The sequence below is a fragment of the Opisthocomus hoazin genome, chromosome 27, assembly GCF_030867145.1.
Source record: "Opisthocomus hoazin isolate bOpiHoa1 chromosome 27, bOpiHoa1.hap1, whole genome shotgun sequence".
NCBI classification, from domain to species: domain Eukaryota; kingdom Metazoa; phylum Chordata; class Aves; order Opisthocomiformes; family Opisthocomidae; genus Opisthocomus; species Opisthocomus hoazin.
In genome coordinates this window covers 9,586,989-9,602,507 of record NC_134440.1, presented here as the reverse complement: position 1 = coordinate 9,602,507, position 15,519 = coordinate 9,586,989, and the positions used below count along the sequence as shown (strand labels likewise).

Sequence of the window (15,519 nt, the reverse complement as noted above, 5' to 3'; positions counted from 1 at the left end):
AGCGATGAGCTCCGCGGCACAGCGCCCTGCGCCGGATCTGGCCACCCCCTCCCAGCCCCGCCACCGCAGCCATGCGGACCCCGGGCCGGGGCCGTCCCCGCGAGCCTTTCCGGAGCAGATGGCCCCGGCGTGGGGACGACGGCGGCGGCTCCCCGCGTCCTTCCTTTCATGCGGCCACAGCGTGACTCCCTCGGCCGCTCCTGCCCCGGCGGGGAGCGGCCTCCGCGGCGGCCAGCGCCGGCGGCCATTTGACGCGGGTTCAGCTAGCTTAGTGCTCGGGGACAGGCGGCTCGGGCAGATTAGACCTCACCAAAATAGCCAGGCATTAGCGCGCTCAGCAGCCCCCGGCCTTCCGGCGCCGCGGCGTTAAAGCCAGTGCCGCCGCCGGACGCCCAGGAGCAGGGAGCGAGTCCCCGCAGGGGCAAGAGGCAGCAGGGCACCCCGGCCAAGGGACCCCCTCGCAGGGGGAAGCCCCCCGCCGGTGCTGCCCCAAGGGGTGTCCCGGGGTCTTGCTGGCTCCGTGCACCGCGGCCGTGCCGGGGGGCCAGATCCAGCGGCCGAGCGCAGCGGGCTGGGTGACGGCTCGGGGCACGCGGGGCAGCCGTGCCGCAGCCGTGTCAGCGAGTTGTGTGTCGTGGGTGTGTGTCCCCCCCTGGGACAGTGCTCGTGCGGACGGGGCGGACGGCCCCGAGACCAGACTGGCGCCAGCGAACGCCGCGTTTATTGAGCCAAGCGGTGTGCGAGGCCCCAGGGCTGGTTCCTGGGGGGGTCAGAGCATCGGTGCCCGCCGCCCGCCCCGTCTGGGGGCTGACGCGGGGGGCATCATGGGGAGGAACCCAGGCGTCCTGCATCCAGCACACCCTGGGAAAGCAGCACGGAACGGTTTTGGGGAGGAAACGCCACCCCCAGCACATGCATTGGGACCCTCGCCCCCGCTGATGGCACCCGCAACACCCGCGTCCCGCCGCTCCCGGGGCGGCAGGGCTGAGCCCCAGCGCTGCCGGCGTCACCGGCGGGCATGGCGGGCAGCGACGCTACATCAGGGCGCACCTCTCCTTCGCCTCACCCGCGGCGCCCAGCGCGCGGTCCCGCAGCGCCGGCAGGTCCACCTCCCGCAGCTTCGCCAGGAAGGCGAAGGCCCCGTCCTCCTCCTCCTCCTCCTCCTCCTCGTCCTCGTCGTGCAGCATGGCGGCCAGCTCCTGCGGCAGCTCCACCGCGCCGCCCGCCACGTGCAGCTGCGCATCATCCCGCTCGTCCTGCAGCCGGGTGGGAGCTGGCGTCAGGGCCGTGGGCACCCCTGGGCTGTGGGGCAGGGGACAGGGCAGAGCGGGGACCCCAGGCTGTGGGATGGGGCGGAGCAGACCCCCGCGCTGTGGGATGGGGGATGGGGCAGAGCAGGACCCCTGGGGTGAGGGATGGGGCAGAGCAGGGACCCCCAGGCCATGGGATGGGGGATGGGGCAGAATGGGGACCTCTGGGCCATGGGATGGGGCAGAGCAGGACCCCAGGGTGAGGCATGGGGCAGAGCGGGGCTGTAGGCTGTGGGGCAGGCGATGGGGCAGAGCAGGGACACCCTGGGCCATGGGACATGGGATGGGGCAGAGTGGGACCCCAGGCTGTGGGATGGGGCAGAGTGGGGACCCTGGGCTGTGGGGTGGGAGACGGGGCAGAGCAGACCCCCGGGCTGTGGAACAGCGCAGAGCGGGACCCTTGGGCCGTGGCACAGGAGATGGGGCAGAGTGGGGACCCCCGGGCCGTGGGACGGGGACAGGGCAGAGCAGGGACCCCAGGCTGTGGGATGGGGCAGAGTGGGGACCCTGGGCTGTGGGGTGGGGGATGGGGCACAGTGGGACCCCTGGGCCATGGGACGGGGCAGAGTGGGACCCCCGGGGTGAGGGACGGGGCAGAGCAGGACCCCAGGCCATGGCACAGGGCAGAGTGGGGCCGTGGTCTATGGGACAGGGGATGGGGCAGAGTGGGACCCCAGGCTGTGGGGTGGGGACAGGGCAGAGCAGACCCCCGGGCCGTGGGGCAGGGGATGGGGCAGAGCAGGGACCCCAGGCTGTGGGATGGGGCAGAGTGGGGACCCCAGGCTGTGGGGTGGGGACAGGGCAGAGCAGACCCCCGGGCCGTGGGGCAGGGGATGGGACAGAGCAGGGACCCCAGGCTGTGGGATGGGGCAGAGTGGGGACCCTGGGCTGTGGGGTGGGGACAGGGCAGAGCAGACCCCCGGGCCCTGGAACCGCGCAGAGCGAGACCCTTGGGCCGTGGGACAGGGGTCGGGGCAGAGCGGGACCCCAGGCTGTGGGTGAGGGGACGGGACAGGGCAGACCCCGGGGCCGTGGGGCAGGGCAGAGCGAGACCCCTGTGCGTGCGGGGCCCCGGGGCCGGGGCTGGGGGGCGGGGCCGGCGCTGGGGGGCGGGGCCGGGGCTGGGGGGCGGGGCCTGGCCCGCAGACGTTTGCTGCCCCCTGCAGGAGCCGCCGCCCAGCGCGGAGCAGGGCGGGGCGGGGGCCGGGGGGGGTCCCGGGGGGGGCTCACCGGGGCCAGGCGGTACTTGTCCCGCAGGTGCATCCGCACCGTGGCCCGCTCCGCCTTCCTCTGCGCGAAGGCCTTGTCCCGCTCGATCCTGCGACAGCGGGCGCCATGCTGTGACCCCCCAACCCGCCCCCGAGCCCCCGGGCCGGCATCGCCCCGGACCCTCGGCCGGGCGGGGGGGGGCGGGGGGTGCCCAGGCCCGCGGGAGGGCCACGATGGCGACCGAGGGCCGCATCCTGCCCCTCCAGCGCTGCCACCCAGCGCAGCGCCCGTCAGGGGGTCTCAGGGGGTCTCGGGGGGTCTCGGGGGGTCTTGCTCCTCCCGCAGCCTCCCAGCTCCCCGGGGCTGGGCCACCGCGGCCCCACGGCACCCAGACCCCAGGACCTGGGACCCCGGCGCGATGCCGTGCTGGCCCCCGTCGCCCCTCGGCTCTGTGGGTGCTGGGCTGGCAGCGGACACCCTCCGCCCCGGGCGCTGACCCCCCTTCTCACCCACCCTGCACCCAGCTGCCCTCCCAGCCCCGCGCCAGCACCCACGGGGACCTCCTGTGCTGCGGGAGAGGGGCTGAAGGGCACCCGCTCTGCCCCGTCCCTCGCCCCGGCTGCCTCCCTGTCCCACCCCAGGGACAGCCCGCTGCGGGTGGGACCCTGGTCCCGGCCATGGGGCACCCACCACCCCCCAGCCCTGGCAAAGCCTCACTTCTCCTCCAGCAGCTGCCGCTGGTACTCCTCGAACTCCTCGCGGGCCATGCCGTTGGGCAGCGTGGCCGCCTTGCCATCCTTGGGGGGCCCCTTGGGCGGCTCCTCCTGCCCCCCCTGAAAGCTCTTCAGGACGCCCGTGAAGAAGGCGGCCATGGGTGGGCGCGGGGGCAGCCCCTGCCCCACGGTGCCACCGCGTCCCTGCCCCAGGCCAGCGCCTGCAAGGTCAGCGGGAGCGGCTGCCCCAGGGGCGCCGGGGATCAGGGGCGGATTACGGCATTAGGACGGGAAGGCACCGACACCGGGGTGGAAAGACCTTCCCGTGCCGCTTTCTGCACCCAAGGGTGCTGGAGGGGGGCGGCGGCGGGGGGCTGCCCTGTTGGGGTGATGGGAGGCGGAAGGAGCCCCGGCGCACCCCGGGTTGGGCTGAAAGACCCCCCCATTTCATGGAGGGCAGCACCCCCAGGGCCAGACCCTGCCACGGGGAGCGCGGTGCCACGGGTACCCGGAGCCCCCCACCCCAGCACAGCGGGGCTGGGGGTGCAAGAAGTGGGCGCAGCGAAGACACGAGGGGATTAGCCAAAAAAACCCAACGGAGGCTCAAAGGATGGAAGGCAGGCGAGGCGGCGGGCGGGCGCACACGCAAAGACACGCAAAGACACGCAAACACACGCGTGCCTGCGGCCCCATGCCCCTGCTAATCCCGGCTCCACCGAGACCCCGAGATTGCCTGGGAGGCGGCGGGGCCCACGGCTTCGCGCGGCCGGCGGCCGTGCCCCGCTCCCATAACCTACACGCCAGCAATTCCCACACAGACGCTGATTAAAAGAATAATCCCCAGCTGCCCAGAGCCCCGCGGGGAGAGGGGCCGGCTGCGGGCGGGGGGCTCCAAGGGCTGGGGGTCCCTGGCCCTCCCAAGCCTCTCCCCGGGCTTTGCCAGGCCCCGAGCGAGGGACAGCCCTAATGTGAGCCCAGAGGCCTAAAGCTGCTGTTGGACTAATTTCTTTGGTTTAATCAAAAAGCCCAAACGCGGGCAGTTTAGCTGGCGGCGCCCGGTGTCCCCGCACGGGGCCGGGGGCTGCAGCGGGGCTGGGGTTCCATCCTCTGGCGAGCGGAGATGTCCAGTCCGGCGTCGCCAGGAGGGGCTGCTCGACGGGACCCCCTGTGTGGGGCTGAGCAGGGGGTGTGCGGGACACGGCCCCCCCCCCCACGGGGCTGCTCTCCGCACCCCAGGGGGTCCAGGGAGATCGACCCCAGGGGAGCTTTCTCTGGGCTGGGCGGTGGGAAGGATGACCAGGGATGGGGGGAGGCTGTTGCATCTTCTTCGAGTACCCCAGCGGAGGGGAGACCCCCCCAGCCACTGCCCGTCTTTGCTGGGAGAGGGGTGCTGCGGCCCCCCCACTGCCCAGCCACCCACTGCCACGCCGCTCCCAACCCCCGCAGGTCTGGGGGGCTTCTGGCCATGGGTCCCAGGAGCAGGACGGGGGTTAAACGTCCCTCAGGTGCTTCAGCTCCTTCTGCAGCTTCTCGGTGAGCTTCTTGAAGGACGGCCGCTTGCCCGGCTCCAGCTCCCAGCAGCTCTTCATCAGGGCGTAGACGGCGGGCGGGCAGCCCTCGGGGGACTCCATGTGGTACCCCTGCTCCAGCAGCTCCGTCACCTCCTTCAGGCTCTGGCAGGGTGGAGAAGCCAGCTGGGACCCCCCTTCCCCACCCCACCGGGGCTTGCCCAGGCCAGGGAACCGTGGGATGACCCCGTGACATTGGTGCCAGCGCGGTGTGACCTGCAGTGTCCCCTGGCACAGCACTCACCAGCTTGGGGTAGGGTGCTCGGCCGAAGGAGAACGCTTCCCACAGAAGGATCCCATAGCTCCACACGTCCGACTTGGAGGAGAATTTCTGTGGCGGCAGGAGGAGGGGAGGCTGAAGCCGCTCTGGGTCCCCATCCCTCCCCCAGGCCCCTCGCCCTCCCCAGCTCCTCAGGGTGCGACCCCCGTCCCTTCCCATCGCCCGCATGGCCCTGGGTCCGCCTTGAATGAGCCAGAAGCCACGTCGGGCAGGGACGGGTCGGCGGGAGGGGGTCCGAGGGGGACCCAAGGGGGTGGGGCTGCTTCGGGGGACCCCCCGCAGACCCCCTCCCCTTCCCACCGTTGCTCACGTTGTGTTTCAGTGCCTCCGGGGCCGTCCACTTCACGGGCAGCAGAGTGGAGTCCGCGCCCTTGGGATTGACCCGGGCCAAGCCGAAATCGCTGACTTTGGCCACGTTCTCCTCGGAGATGAGGATGTTGCGCGCAGCCAGGTCCCTGTGCACCAGCTTCTTGGACTCCAGGTAGTCCATGCCCTGGGCCACATCCCTGCCATGGCCAAGCGCAGCGTCACTACGCGGCACCGGGGCTGCCGGGGGCTGCAGAGCACCAGTCCCCAGCCCAGAGGGAGGGAGGGAGACAGACGGACTCACAGAGCGAACAGGAGGAGCTGCTGGATCGGGACGTGCGCCCGGCCCCGCGTGCGCAAGAAGTTCACCAGGTTGCCCTGATAGAGGAGGAGGAACGTGCAAGGACTGGTGGGATGGGGCTGCCCCGGAGACTTTGCCTCCCGCGGGGGCTGCAGCACCCAGCATCTGTCCAACCCAGCCCCCAGACAGGGATTTTGTCCCCAGACCTGAGCGGCAATGGGTCCCGCTGGCCGAGGACCGGCCGGCTGCGCTCACCTTGCTCATGAACTCCATGACGATGTAGAGGCCGTTGTGCAGGATCACGCCGAGCAAACACACCAGGTTTTTGTGCCGGACCTTCCTGAAATGGTGGGGGTCAGGTTGAGGGGGTGCCTGCTCGTCCCTGGGTCACGGGGCAGGGCCCGGCCGTGTCCCCCCATGAGGCACTCACGTCATGGCAGCCGTTTCGCTGAGGAAGGCCTGGGCAGTCACGTCACACTTGATGTTCTTCACGGCCACCTTCTGCCCCATATACTCGCCCTGCAGGACGTCTGGGAGGGGATGCGAGGGGTCAGGTTCAGCCCCGCACCCGACCCATCCCAGGCTGAGCTCCCCAATGCCATGGGATGGGACATCAGAGGGTGCCCTTTGGGGAAGCCCATGGCCGGGGAACCTCCAAGCCATCTTCTTGCCTACCTCCGAACTCGCCTTGCCCGATGCGGTCCCCCAGGGAGAGGTGCTGCAGGTTCAGCAGCCAGCCGGCTGGGCACGGGCACAAGCGCAGGTTAGCAGGGGCCACCAGCACGGCCACGCTGCCTTGTCCCGAAAACCCGGAACGCGACCCTCTCCTGCCGTCCCCTACCTCTGGCCAGCTCCTCCTCGGCAGACTTCATCCCGGTTTTCGGTTTGGGCTTCACCAGCTTGGTGCAGATGGCTCCCTGCTCCTTCATGTAGTGCTGCCGAGGGATGGACAGACGGACATCATGCAGCCCCCAGGCTCTAGGCGTGGAGGGGGGAGGCAGCCGCGGGATGTTCCATGGGACCCCACCACCATCGCCACACCCAGGGGGCCTGGAGCTCTCTCAGCTCGGGCAGCGTGAAACGTTGCATCTCCCCCAGCGCCGCAACTCGCAGCCCAGGGCTCAGCCCTGCTCCCCTCCGGGCACAGCCAGGAAACACCGTGACGGACCACGGGCGATATGGGACGCTGCCGGTGGGACGGGCGGTGGCCGAAGGGGTGAAGCCCCCCGCCGGGCGCTGCAGCGGGCGCGGGCGGTTTGCAGAGGCGAGCGGGAGCGGAAGCGGTGGGACAGCCGTCGGGGTTACTGCGTGGGGCCAGGGCACTGAAAGGGGAAAGGACCCACCCGAAAGCAGAAGTTGTGCCTACGTGAGGAGAACGCACGACAGCGCAACGCCCCGGAGAGCAGACGGGCAGCAGCTGCCAGCCGGGGTGAAGACGGACCTGGAGGAGGAGCTCGCTGGAAGGGCGAGAGCTGATGCGGCAGCGGGGAGCCCCGCGGGGTCAGCAGGGCAGAGGGGAGCTCGGAGCCGAGGGGAGTGTGGCAAAATGCCTCAGAGCCTTGTTGGGGCTCAGAGCTCGTCCGGGGGTGGCAGAGGCTGCCGGGATCTTCACTTTCCGAAATTCCCTCATCCCCGCTCCTGCGTGAAGCACCAGGCGAGCAGGGACGTGGGGAAAGGTGGCCCTGGGCAGGAGACCAGAGCTGCTGCCACCACTGCTGGTTCGTGGCAGAGGACGTCCCCGGGGCATCCCAGAGCTGTCCCTTGCACCCCAAACTGGGTGGCAGCCACAAGCATTTGGCAGGGATGGAGAATGACACCGGGTAACGGGACCCACAGGATAAGGACAGGGACGTGCCACCACTCCGTGCGGCCCCGTGAGGCCCTCGGTCCGGCGCCGGCAGGGCTCGCCGCCCCGGGAGAGGGGTCTCACCTCGATCATGTCGATGAGGTTGGAGAAGTGCTGCTGGCTGTCGATGCTGAGCGTGTTCTCCTCATGCACCACGCGGTAGTGGAACACCTCCCTGCCGAAGCTCACGCAGAGCACGTAGTCGCCGGGGTGTCGGACGGACTCGCGCACCAGGAACAGCCCGTCCTCGGGGGGCTGCAGCTCCTGCACCGCCTCCACCCCCGAGATCTTCCCGTGGAACCAGCTGGGGAGAGCAGCATGGGGAGAGGGGCACTGGGGAGAGGGGCACTGGGGAGAGGGACACTGGGGAGAGGGGCACTGGGGAGAGGGACACTGGGGAGAGGGGCACTGGGGAGAGGGACACTGGGGAGAGGGGCACTGGGGAGAGGGACACTGGGGAGAGGGGCACTGGGGAGAGGGACACTGGGGAGAGGGGCACTGGGGAGAGGGGCACTGGGGAGAGGGACACTGGGGAGAGGGGCACTGGGGAGAGGGACACTGGGGAGAGGGACACTGGGGAGAGGGGCACTGGGGAGAGGGGCACTGGGGAGAGGGGCATTGGGGAGAGGGACACTGGGGAGAGGGACACTGGGGAGAGGGACACTGGGGAGAGGGGCACTGGGGAGAGGGACACTGGGGAGAGCAGCATGGGGAGAGGGACACTGGGGAGAGGGGCACTGGGGAGAGGGACACTGGGGAGAGGGGCACTGGGGAGAGGGACACTGGGGAGAGGGGCACTGGGGAGAGGGGCACTGGGGAGAGGGACACTGGGGAGAGGGGCACTGGGGAGAGGGACACTGGGGAGAGGGGCACTGGGGAGAGGGACACTGGGGAGAGGGGCACTGGGGAGAGGGGCATTGGGGAGAGGGGCACTGGGGAGAGGGGCATTGGGGAGAGGGACACTGGGGAGAGGGGCACTGGGGAGAGGGGCACTGGGGAGAGGGGCATTGGGGAGAGGGACACTGGGGAGAGGGGCACTGGGGAGAGGGGCATTGGGGAGAGGGACACTGGGGAGAGGGGCACTGGGGAGAGGGGCATTGGGGAGAGGGACACTGGGGAGAGGGACACTGGGGAGAGGGGCACTGGGGAGAGGGACACTGGGGAGAGGGGCACTGGGGAGAGGGGCACTGGGGAGAGGGACACTGGGGAGAGGGGCATTGGGGAGAGGGGCATTGGGGAGAGGGACACCGGGGAGAGGGGCACTGGGGAGAGGGACACTGGGGAGAGGGGCACTGGGGAGAGGGACACTGGGGAGAGGGGCACTGGGGAGAGGGGCACTGGGGAGAGGGACACTGGGGAGAGGGGCACTGGGGAGAGGGGCATTGGGGAGAGGGACACTGGGGAGAGGGGCACTGGGGAGAGGGGCACTGGGGAGAGGGGCATTGGGGAGAGGGACACTGGGGAGAGGGGCACTGGGGAGAGGGGCACTGGGGAGAGGGGCATTGGGGAGAGGGACACTGGGGAGAGGGGCACTGGGGAGAGGGGCACTGGGGAGAGGGGCATTGGGGAGAGGGACACTGGGGAGAGGGGCACTGGGGAGAGGGGCATTGGGGAGAGGGACACTGGGGAGAGGGGCACTGGGGAGAGGGGCACTGGGGAGAGGGGCATTGGGGAGAGGGACACTGGGGAGAGGGGCACTGGGGAGAGGGACACTGGGGAGAGGGGCACTGGGGAGAGGGGCTGTGCCTGCAGGCTTCTCCCAGCAGCAGCCGTGAGATGGGGAGAGCAGAGCCCCCACCAAAGCCCATCGCATAAACCCCCATCCCGAGAGGTCCATCCAAACTGCGCGGGCACAACTGGGGGGCTTTAAAGCCAGGCGCTGGCCCCAGCAATTCCCCCCATCGGCAGGGCACGGCGAGGGGCTGCTCTGCCCCCAGCTGCCCACCCAGAACCCGGCTGGGGGGCAACGCGCTGGACCCATCTGCTGCCGCGGGTCCCAGGCCTGGGCTGGGACCCCCCGGCTGTACTCACGGCATGAGGCTGAGCTTGGGGTCGACGCGGATGGCGCCGCGCTCCCGCAGCGCGCTGGCCGCCAGCAGCCCCTCCTGCCCCGTCGCGTTGTGCCTGGCGCGGTACCAGCCCTTGCCCTGGGGGCGAGAGGGTCTCGGGGCTAGGGGAGGAAGGGGGGATCCCGCTGGGAAAGGGGGGCCTGGCTCCGGCGGCTCGGCTGGTGGCTTTCGGGTCCTCCGTGCCCCCCCGGGGCAGTGCGTCCCCCGGGCTCACCTCGACGGCCTCGACGATGGTGACCACGTCGCCCTTGCGGAAGGCCAGCTCCCGGCCCTTGGGCTTGGTGTGGTCGTGCTTGGTGACGCACTGCGTCCCGGCAGCCAAGCGTTTCTGCCAGGGAGAAGGCAGCGTCAGGGGGGCAGCGGGAGCTGGGCCCCCTCTGCCTCCCACAGCCATCAGGGCCAGCCCCAAGGACCACCCAGAGCCCTTGCTGGGGATAGGGGGTGCTGGGCAGGAGTCCCCCAGCACCGGTCCCAGGGGGACACGTCGATGGCGGCGAGGGAAGTGCTGCCCCGCTCACCCCGGACATGGTCGGCCGTCAGCGCGTCGGAGGCTGCCCGTCCTCTCCTGCTGCCACCTGCAGAGGAGAAACCCAAGGTGGCTGTGGAGGATGGAGCTGAGCTGGCCCGTCCCCGGCCACCACTGCCGTGCCCGCAGGCTCCTCACAGAATCACAGCATCCCAGCATGGCAGGGGCTGGCAGGGCCCTCTGGGGTCCCCCAGCCCAACCCCCTGCCCAAGCAGGGTCACCCAGAGCAGGCTGCACAGCACCGCGGCCAGGCGGGGCTGGAATATCTCCAGAGCAGGAGACTCCACAGCCTCCCTGGGCAGCCTGGGCCAGGGCTCCGTCACCCGTGCAAGCCCGTCCGTCACCCCACGCAGCCCTGCTCCACGGGAGGGAGAAGAAGGCTTGGAGCAGGCTGCAAGCCCTGCCTGCGCCGGCTGTACCCAGGGATGCTCCTGTCCCGGCCCCAGGCGGGAGCAGGACCCAGCTGCCCCGGCCCCGGCTCCTTCTCCACAGACCTCCTGCACCACCCACCAGTGCTGCTGGCACCACCGGAGCCCATCGCCGCTGCCGGCGGGGAAATGTGGTTTTACCAGGAAATTGTGTTTTCACCTCCTGTTTCAGCAGCTCCAAGTCATCAGAGCCACGAGACGCAACAGCCGTGGGGCCTCGCTGACGCGAGACACGGCAGGACGGACGCGGGGGCTGCCGCCGCGGAGGCCACTGACTGGCAGCGCTGGGCTGAGGTGGGATTGTCACATCGGCTGGCATCAGGATGATCGCACGAGGTCTCTGTGCTCCCCCTGCCACCGACTTGTCACGCTGGGATGCATGTGGCCACTTCCCAGTTCAAAATTGTGGGTCTTCTCCTCCTGGAACCCTTCATCCCCAGTGTCACTCCATGGGAGGATCATCGAATGGTTGGGTTGGAAGGGACCTTCAAAGATCATCCCATTCCAGCCCCCCTGCCATGGGCAGGGACCCCTTCCACCAACCTTCCACTGGACGCAGGACTCCCGGGGGGTCTCAGCAGAGCGGGGCAGAGGGGCAGAATCCCCTCCCTCCCCTCCTGCCCACACTGCTGGTGATGGAGCCCAGGGGACGCTCGGCTTTCTGGGCTGCCAGCGCACATTGCCGGGTCGTGTTGAGCTTCTCGTCAACCAACAGCCCCAGGTCCTTCTCCTCAGGGCTGCTCTCAATCCACCCTGGGTTTGTGCTTTGGATTGCCCTGACCCATGGGCAGGGCCTGGCACTTGGCCTTGCTGAACTTCATGAAGTTCACATGGGCCCACCCCTGCAGCCTGTCCAGGTCCCTCTGGATGCCATCCCTTCCCTGCCGCGTGTCGACCGCACCACACAGCTTGGTGTCATCGGCAAACTGGCTGAGGGTGCGCTCGATCCCACCATACACACCACTGATGAAGACATTAAACACTATTGGTCCCAGTATGGATCCTTGAGGGACATCACTTGTTATTGCTTTCCACTTAGACATTGAGCCATTGACTGTAACTCTTGGATGTGGCCATCCAGCCAATTCTTTATGATATGACAGTCCGTCCTCAAGCCCATATCTCTCCAATTTAGAGGTAAGAGTGTTGGGGGGGACCATATCAAAGGCCTTACAGAACTCCAGGTAGATGACATCCGTAGCTCTTCACTGGTCCACTGATGCCGTCACTCCATCCCAGAAGGCTGCCAGATTAGCCAGGCATGGTTTGCCCTTGGTGAAATCATGCTGGCTGTATTGAATCACCTCCCTGTCTCCCATGAGTTTTGACGAGTCCTCCAGGAGGATCTGCTCCATGTTCCCTTTATAAAATGGGGTGGGATGTTTCCCTTTTTCCAGTTACTGGGAACTTTGCCTGACTGCCATGACTTTTCAGATATGATGGAGAGTGGCTTTACAACTACATCAGCCAGTTCCCTCAGGACCCTGGGCTGCACCTTGTCGGATTGTGTAGGCTTATGTACGTTCAGGTTCCTCAGGTGGTCTTGAACCTGATCTTCTCCTACAATGGGAGGGACTTTGTTCCCCTGGTCTCTGCCTTGAGGTTCAGGGGCTTGAGAGACGTGGGAAGAGAGGTTACCATTGAAAACTGAGGCAAAAAAAAAAAAAAGGTTGAGTACCTCAGCCTTCCCCACTTTGGTTGTCACCAGCTCTCCCGTCGTATTTAAGGGGGGGGACACATTTTCTTTAATCCTCCTTTTCTGGCCAATGTACTTGTAGAGGCTCTTCTTTTAATTCATTGCATCCCTTGCCAAACTCCACTCCAGCTGCGCCTTACCTTTCCTGATGCCAGCCCTACACGTCCAGGCAGCATCCCTATACTCTTTCTAGGATACGCATCTCTGGTTCCCCTTCTTGCACTTTGGTTTGACCAGGAGGCCCTTGCTGAGCCATGCTGGTTTCCTGCCTCCCTTGCCCGATTTTTTCAACATACGGGAATTGAGAGCTCCTGTGCTCTAAGAAAAGTGTCCTTAAAGAACCACCAGCTCTGTTCAGCTCCCTCATCCCTGAGGGCAGTTTCCCAGAGGGTTCCATCCACGAATTCCTTGAACAACTGAAATTGTGGATGGTGGGATTCAGTGGGCAAACCCTCCCCTGCTGCCTCAGAGGCACGGGGGGCCGGAGGGCGGACAGCCCACCCGCTGGGATGTTGACACCAAGCCTGGGCTGCCATGCGTCCCCGTGCCGTGGTACCATCCCCAAACCCACCACGCTCTGAAAAGTCAAGTCACGGTTTCTGCAAGTTTTCCGATTTTAGCACCCTTCCTCCACATCCATCTTGCAGTTGAAATTCCTGTCACTGCACGCACACGCTTTCGTTCCTTGTCTAAAGGAAGGTGGGATTTCTCGGTGCTCGCAGCTCACACCCTTCAGCTTTGCCAAAGACGCCATCCGACGAGACCCACATCCCGTGCAGGCAAAGCTGCTTCGTGCTCACCTTGCTCCTTCGTACCAGAGAATTAGAGAGTGCTCATCTCTGTTTCCAAGACCTCAGAACAGCCAGGGAAGCATCAGCTTCCAGAGAAGAGAATTGTCAGAGCCGGGGGGAGAGATGATTTTGTTCATGCGCTCGTTTTCTTGGGGCTCAGTGAACACGAGAGCCTGGGCAGGGCAATGCAGGGCTGGGAGCCTGTGCTGGCTGCGCCGCTCTTGGCAGACCCCACTGTTGGGCTCTTTGGGAGGTTCTAGCCAGAGCAGGATGATGCCTCCCCGTCTCTGCTGGGCTGGGAGAGGTGCGGGGGCTCGCTCGGCTCCTTGGAGCAGAGATGACTGTCTTTACTCTATTCCTCTTTTGGAAGGTGAGTCACAGTCACTCCTCTGCAGCACTGGTGGTAAACCCGAGCCTGTCTCCATGACGGTGAGGATCCGAGGACTTACCGTGCCAGTCCCCAGCCAGAACAACAACAAAAAAGGGACGACTGCAGCCATTGCAAGGTAAATATAAGCAGGCAGCATTTTATCTGTTCCAGAAGCCATCGTTAGCTGGCACAGACATCCTCTCGCCCTGCAGCCCACCCGTGCCACACGTATTATCTTGGCGGACTTAGATGCAAAGGCAGTCGCTCCGCACCCGCTCCCCGGCGGGCACAGCCAAAGTCTGACGTGACTGGGTGCAGCTCAGCTCGCTTCCACGATGGGTGAGGACCTCACGGGCACAGAGCTTCAGGACAGGGTCCGCTCCATAACCCCTTGCCGTGGTACAGCCTGGCACGAGGAGGGTCACACTGCCTGGGCCAGGAAGGAGGGCAGCGGCTCTGACAGTTGGTCCTTCATTTTCTGCTGCTCCAGGACAGTAATTTCTGGTGAAAAGCAGCAACTGCGTGCTCAGTCCTGCCCCTGCGTGCAGACAGTGGGTGGTGTGTGGAAGGGATGGGTCCTCCACTCTGAGCGCCCAAGGGCTCGGCTTCTCTTCTGCCCAGCAGGCACCAGGGCTCGGAGTGCCGGGCACGCACCCCGATGTGGATTATCTACGCTGGCAGAGCCTGGAGACCAGCTGGTGCCTCCACCCAGCCTTCAGCGGGCAACGGCAGTGAATCACCCTCCTCCTGGTGCCACTCACATGCCCCGGCCCAAAGCGACTCTCTGTTCTTGGAGATGTTTGGTCCATGCGGTTCCCATCGCCAGAACAAACATTCCCACACGCAGGATGTGTGGGAAAGCCTGGGAGGAGACATTTGCCCCCCTGTCTGCTTTGGAGCTGTTCTGCACCTTCTTCTGATCAGTTAACCCGAGTATTTGCAATGAGGATGAGAAGTACAGAGACATGGTGGGGTCTGGTGGAGCCATCTCAGCCCTGAACTGGGGAGTTCGGCTGCTTCCCAGCGCACGGAGTCACCCCAGCTGCAGAGTGGCCTGGGCACAGCGGCAGAAGAGCGGACACGCGCTCTGGCAGCCCTTTTCTGCTCTGAAATCGGAGCCGGACACGTTGCGCACAACCCTTCGGAACACAACCCGGAGCGCTCGCCCACACGCCCGGCCGCGCGACGCGCCGCTCGGACAAGCAGCCAGCGCAGCTCTTCTGCTGCTCTTCATCTGCCCCACCGACCCCAACGCTCTGCACGCTCCAACGCCACGTCCATCCCTCCGCCCTGACGGAGCGGCCACGACCACGCCACGACCACGCCACGACCACGCCACGACCACGCCACGACCACGCCACGACAACGCCACGACCACGCCATGACCATGCCACGACAACGCCTCACCTGCTCTTGGTGGCTCTGACGGAGCCCGGTGCTCACCTCCCGGCGACGGCCATGCGGGGCCCTGGGGCAGCTCGCGGCTCAGCCTGCACACGGATACCTCAGTTCCCAGAGAGTAAATTCTCTGTCGTAGGGAGCAGCAAAGCTGGATTTCCAAGGGCACGCTCTCAGAAAGAGCTGCTGCGTTATTTCCTGATTTCTCTTCTGGTGAGCGCTGCCGATGCAGCGTCCCGGAGGTCCTAGTGCCTGCCGCCTGCAGAGTCAAACATTAATCAGAGGTGACTCATTATTTGACAACACTTGAAAAACTTACCCTGTGAGGGCACAAGCCCACACCCTTGCTGGAAACGAACTGGAGATCATCACACCCTGTATTCTGCAGCACTGCGTAGCGCACACAGAAAATTATTGACCAAATTATTGATCCAAATAGGGAGATTTGCCGTTACCACCTCGACGGCCGTGCTCAGAGCCGCTACCCGAGGAGCGCGTGCCCACAGCTCTCCAGGGAGGCCCAGACTCAGGTGAGGAGGTGGTGGCACCAGGGATGCTGAAGTCTGCTCCCGTCTCAGCGCTGACTTCTGTGAGACTGAGGGGAGGCTGAGCAAGAGCAGGGCTGTGCCTCGCTGCTCTGCAGGGCAGGAGAACACAGAGACATCCCTGGCTGGAAGGGACAGTCACAGAGAGACCTTTAAATGAACA

At 66.5% G+C, this 15,519-nt stretch overlaps 2 protein-coding genes across 2 annotated transcripts; both read right to left on the bottom strand.

The window, feature by feature from the left end:
• Positions 1-1,034: 1,034 nt before the first annotated feature.
• Positions 1,035-3,391, bottom strand: LOC142364561 (complexin-3-like). Its single transcript, XM_075444259.1, has 3 exons — positions 3,237-3,391; positions 2,541-2,628; positions 1,035-1,256 (listed from the first exon to the last, which is right to left on the bottom strand). The coding sequence occupies exons 1-3, from the start codon at positions 3,389-3,391 to the stop codon at positions 1,035-1,037; spliced, it is 465 nt and encodes a 154-aa protein (XP_075300374.1).
• A 1,253-nt stretch (positions 3,392-4,644) lies between these two features.
• On the bottom strand, positions 4,645-14,855 carry MATK (megakaryocyte-associated tyrosine kinase). Its single transcript, XM_075444266.1, has 13 exons — positions 14,821-14,855; positions 10,121-10,177; positions 9,817-9,930; positions 9,565-9,680; positions 7,618-7,837; positions 6,529-6,622; positions 6,363-6,428; positions 6,118-6,217; positions 5,943-6,027; positions 5,691-5,764; positions 5,391-5,586; positions 5,045-5,131; positions 4,645-4,905 (listed from the first exon to the last, which is right to left on the bottom strand). Exons 2-13 carry the CDS (start codon positions 10,127-10,129, stop codon positions 4,723-4,725), a joined length of 1,344 nt encoding a protein of 447 aa, XP_075300381.1. The 5' UTR covers positions 10,130-10,177; positions 14,821-14,855; the 3' UTR covers positions 4,645-4,722.
• Positions 14,856-15,519: the final 664 nt, after the last annotated feature.

What these genes read in the sequence shown, in the direction of transcription:
- LOC142364561 (XM_075444259.1), bottom strand. Translation starts at nt 3,391, where the DNA reads ATGGCCGCCTTCTTCACGGGCGTCCTGAAGAGCTTTCAGGGGGGGCAG. An exon ending in CGGCAGCTGCTGGAGGAGAA is followed by an intron (nt 2,629 to 3,236) that starts GTGAGGCTTTGC and finishes CCGCTGTCGCAG; the next exon opens with GATCGAGCGGGACAAGGCCT. An exon ending in ACAAGTACCGCCTGGCCCCG is followed by an intron (nt 1,257 to 2,540) that starts GTGAGCCCCCCC and finishes ACCCGGCTGCAG; the next exon opens with GACGAGCGGGATGATGCGCA.
- MATK (XM_075444266.1), bottom strand. An exon ending in CGAGGAGGAGCTGGCCAGAG is followed by an intron (nt 6,429 to 6,528) that starts GTAGGGGACGGC and finishes GCCCGTGCCCAG; the next exon opens with CCGGCTGGCTGCTGAACCTG. An exon ending in CGGGCAAGGCGAGTTCGGAG is followed by an intron (nt 6,218 to 6,362) that starts GTAGGCAAGAAG and finishes ATCCCCTCCCAG; the next exon opens with ACGTCCTGCAGGGCGAGTAT.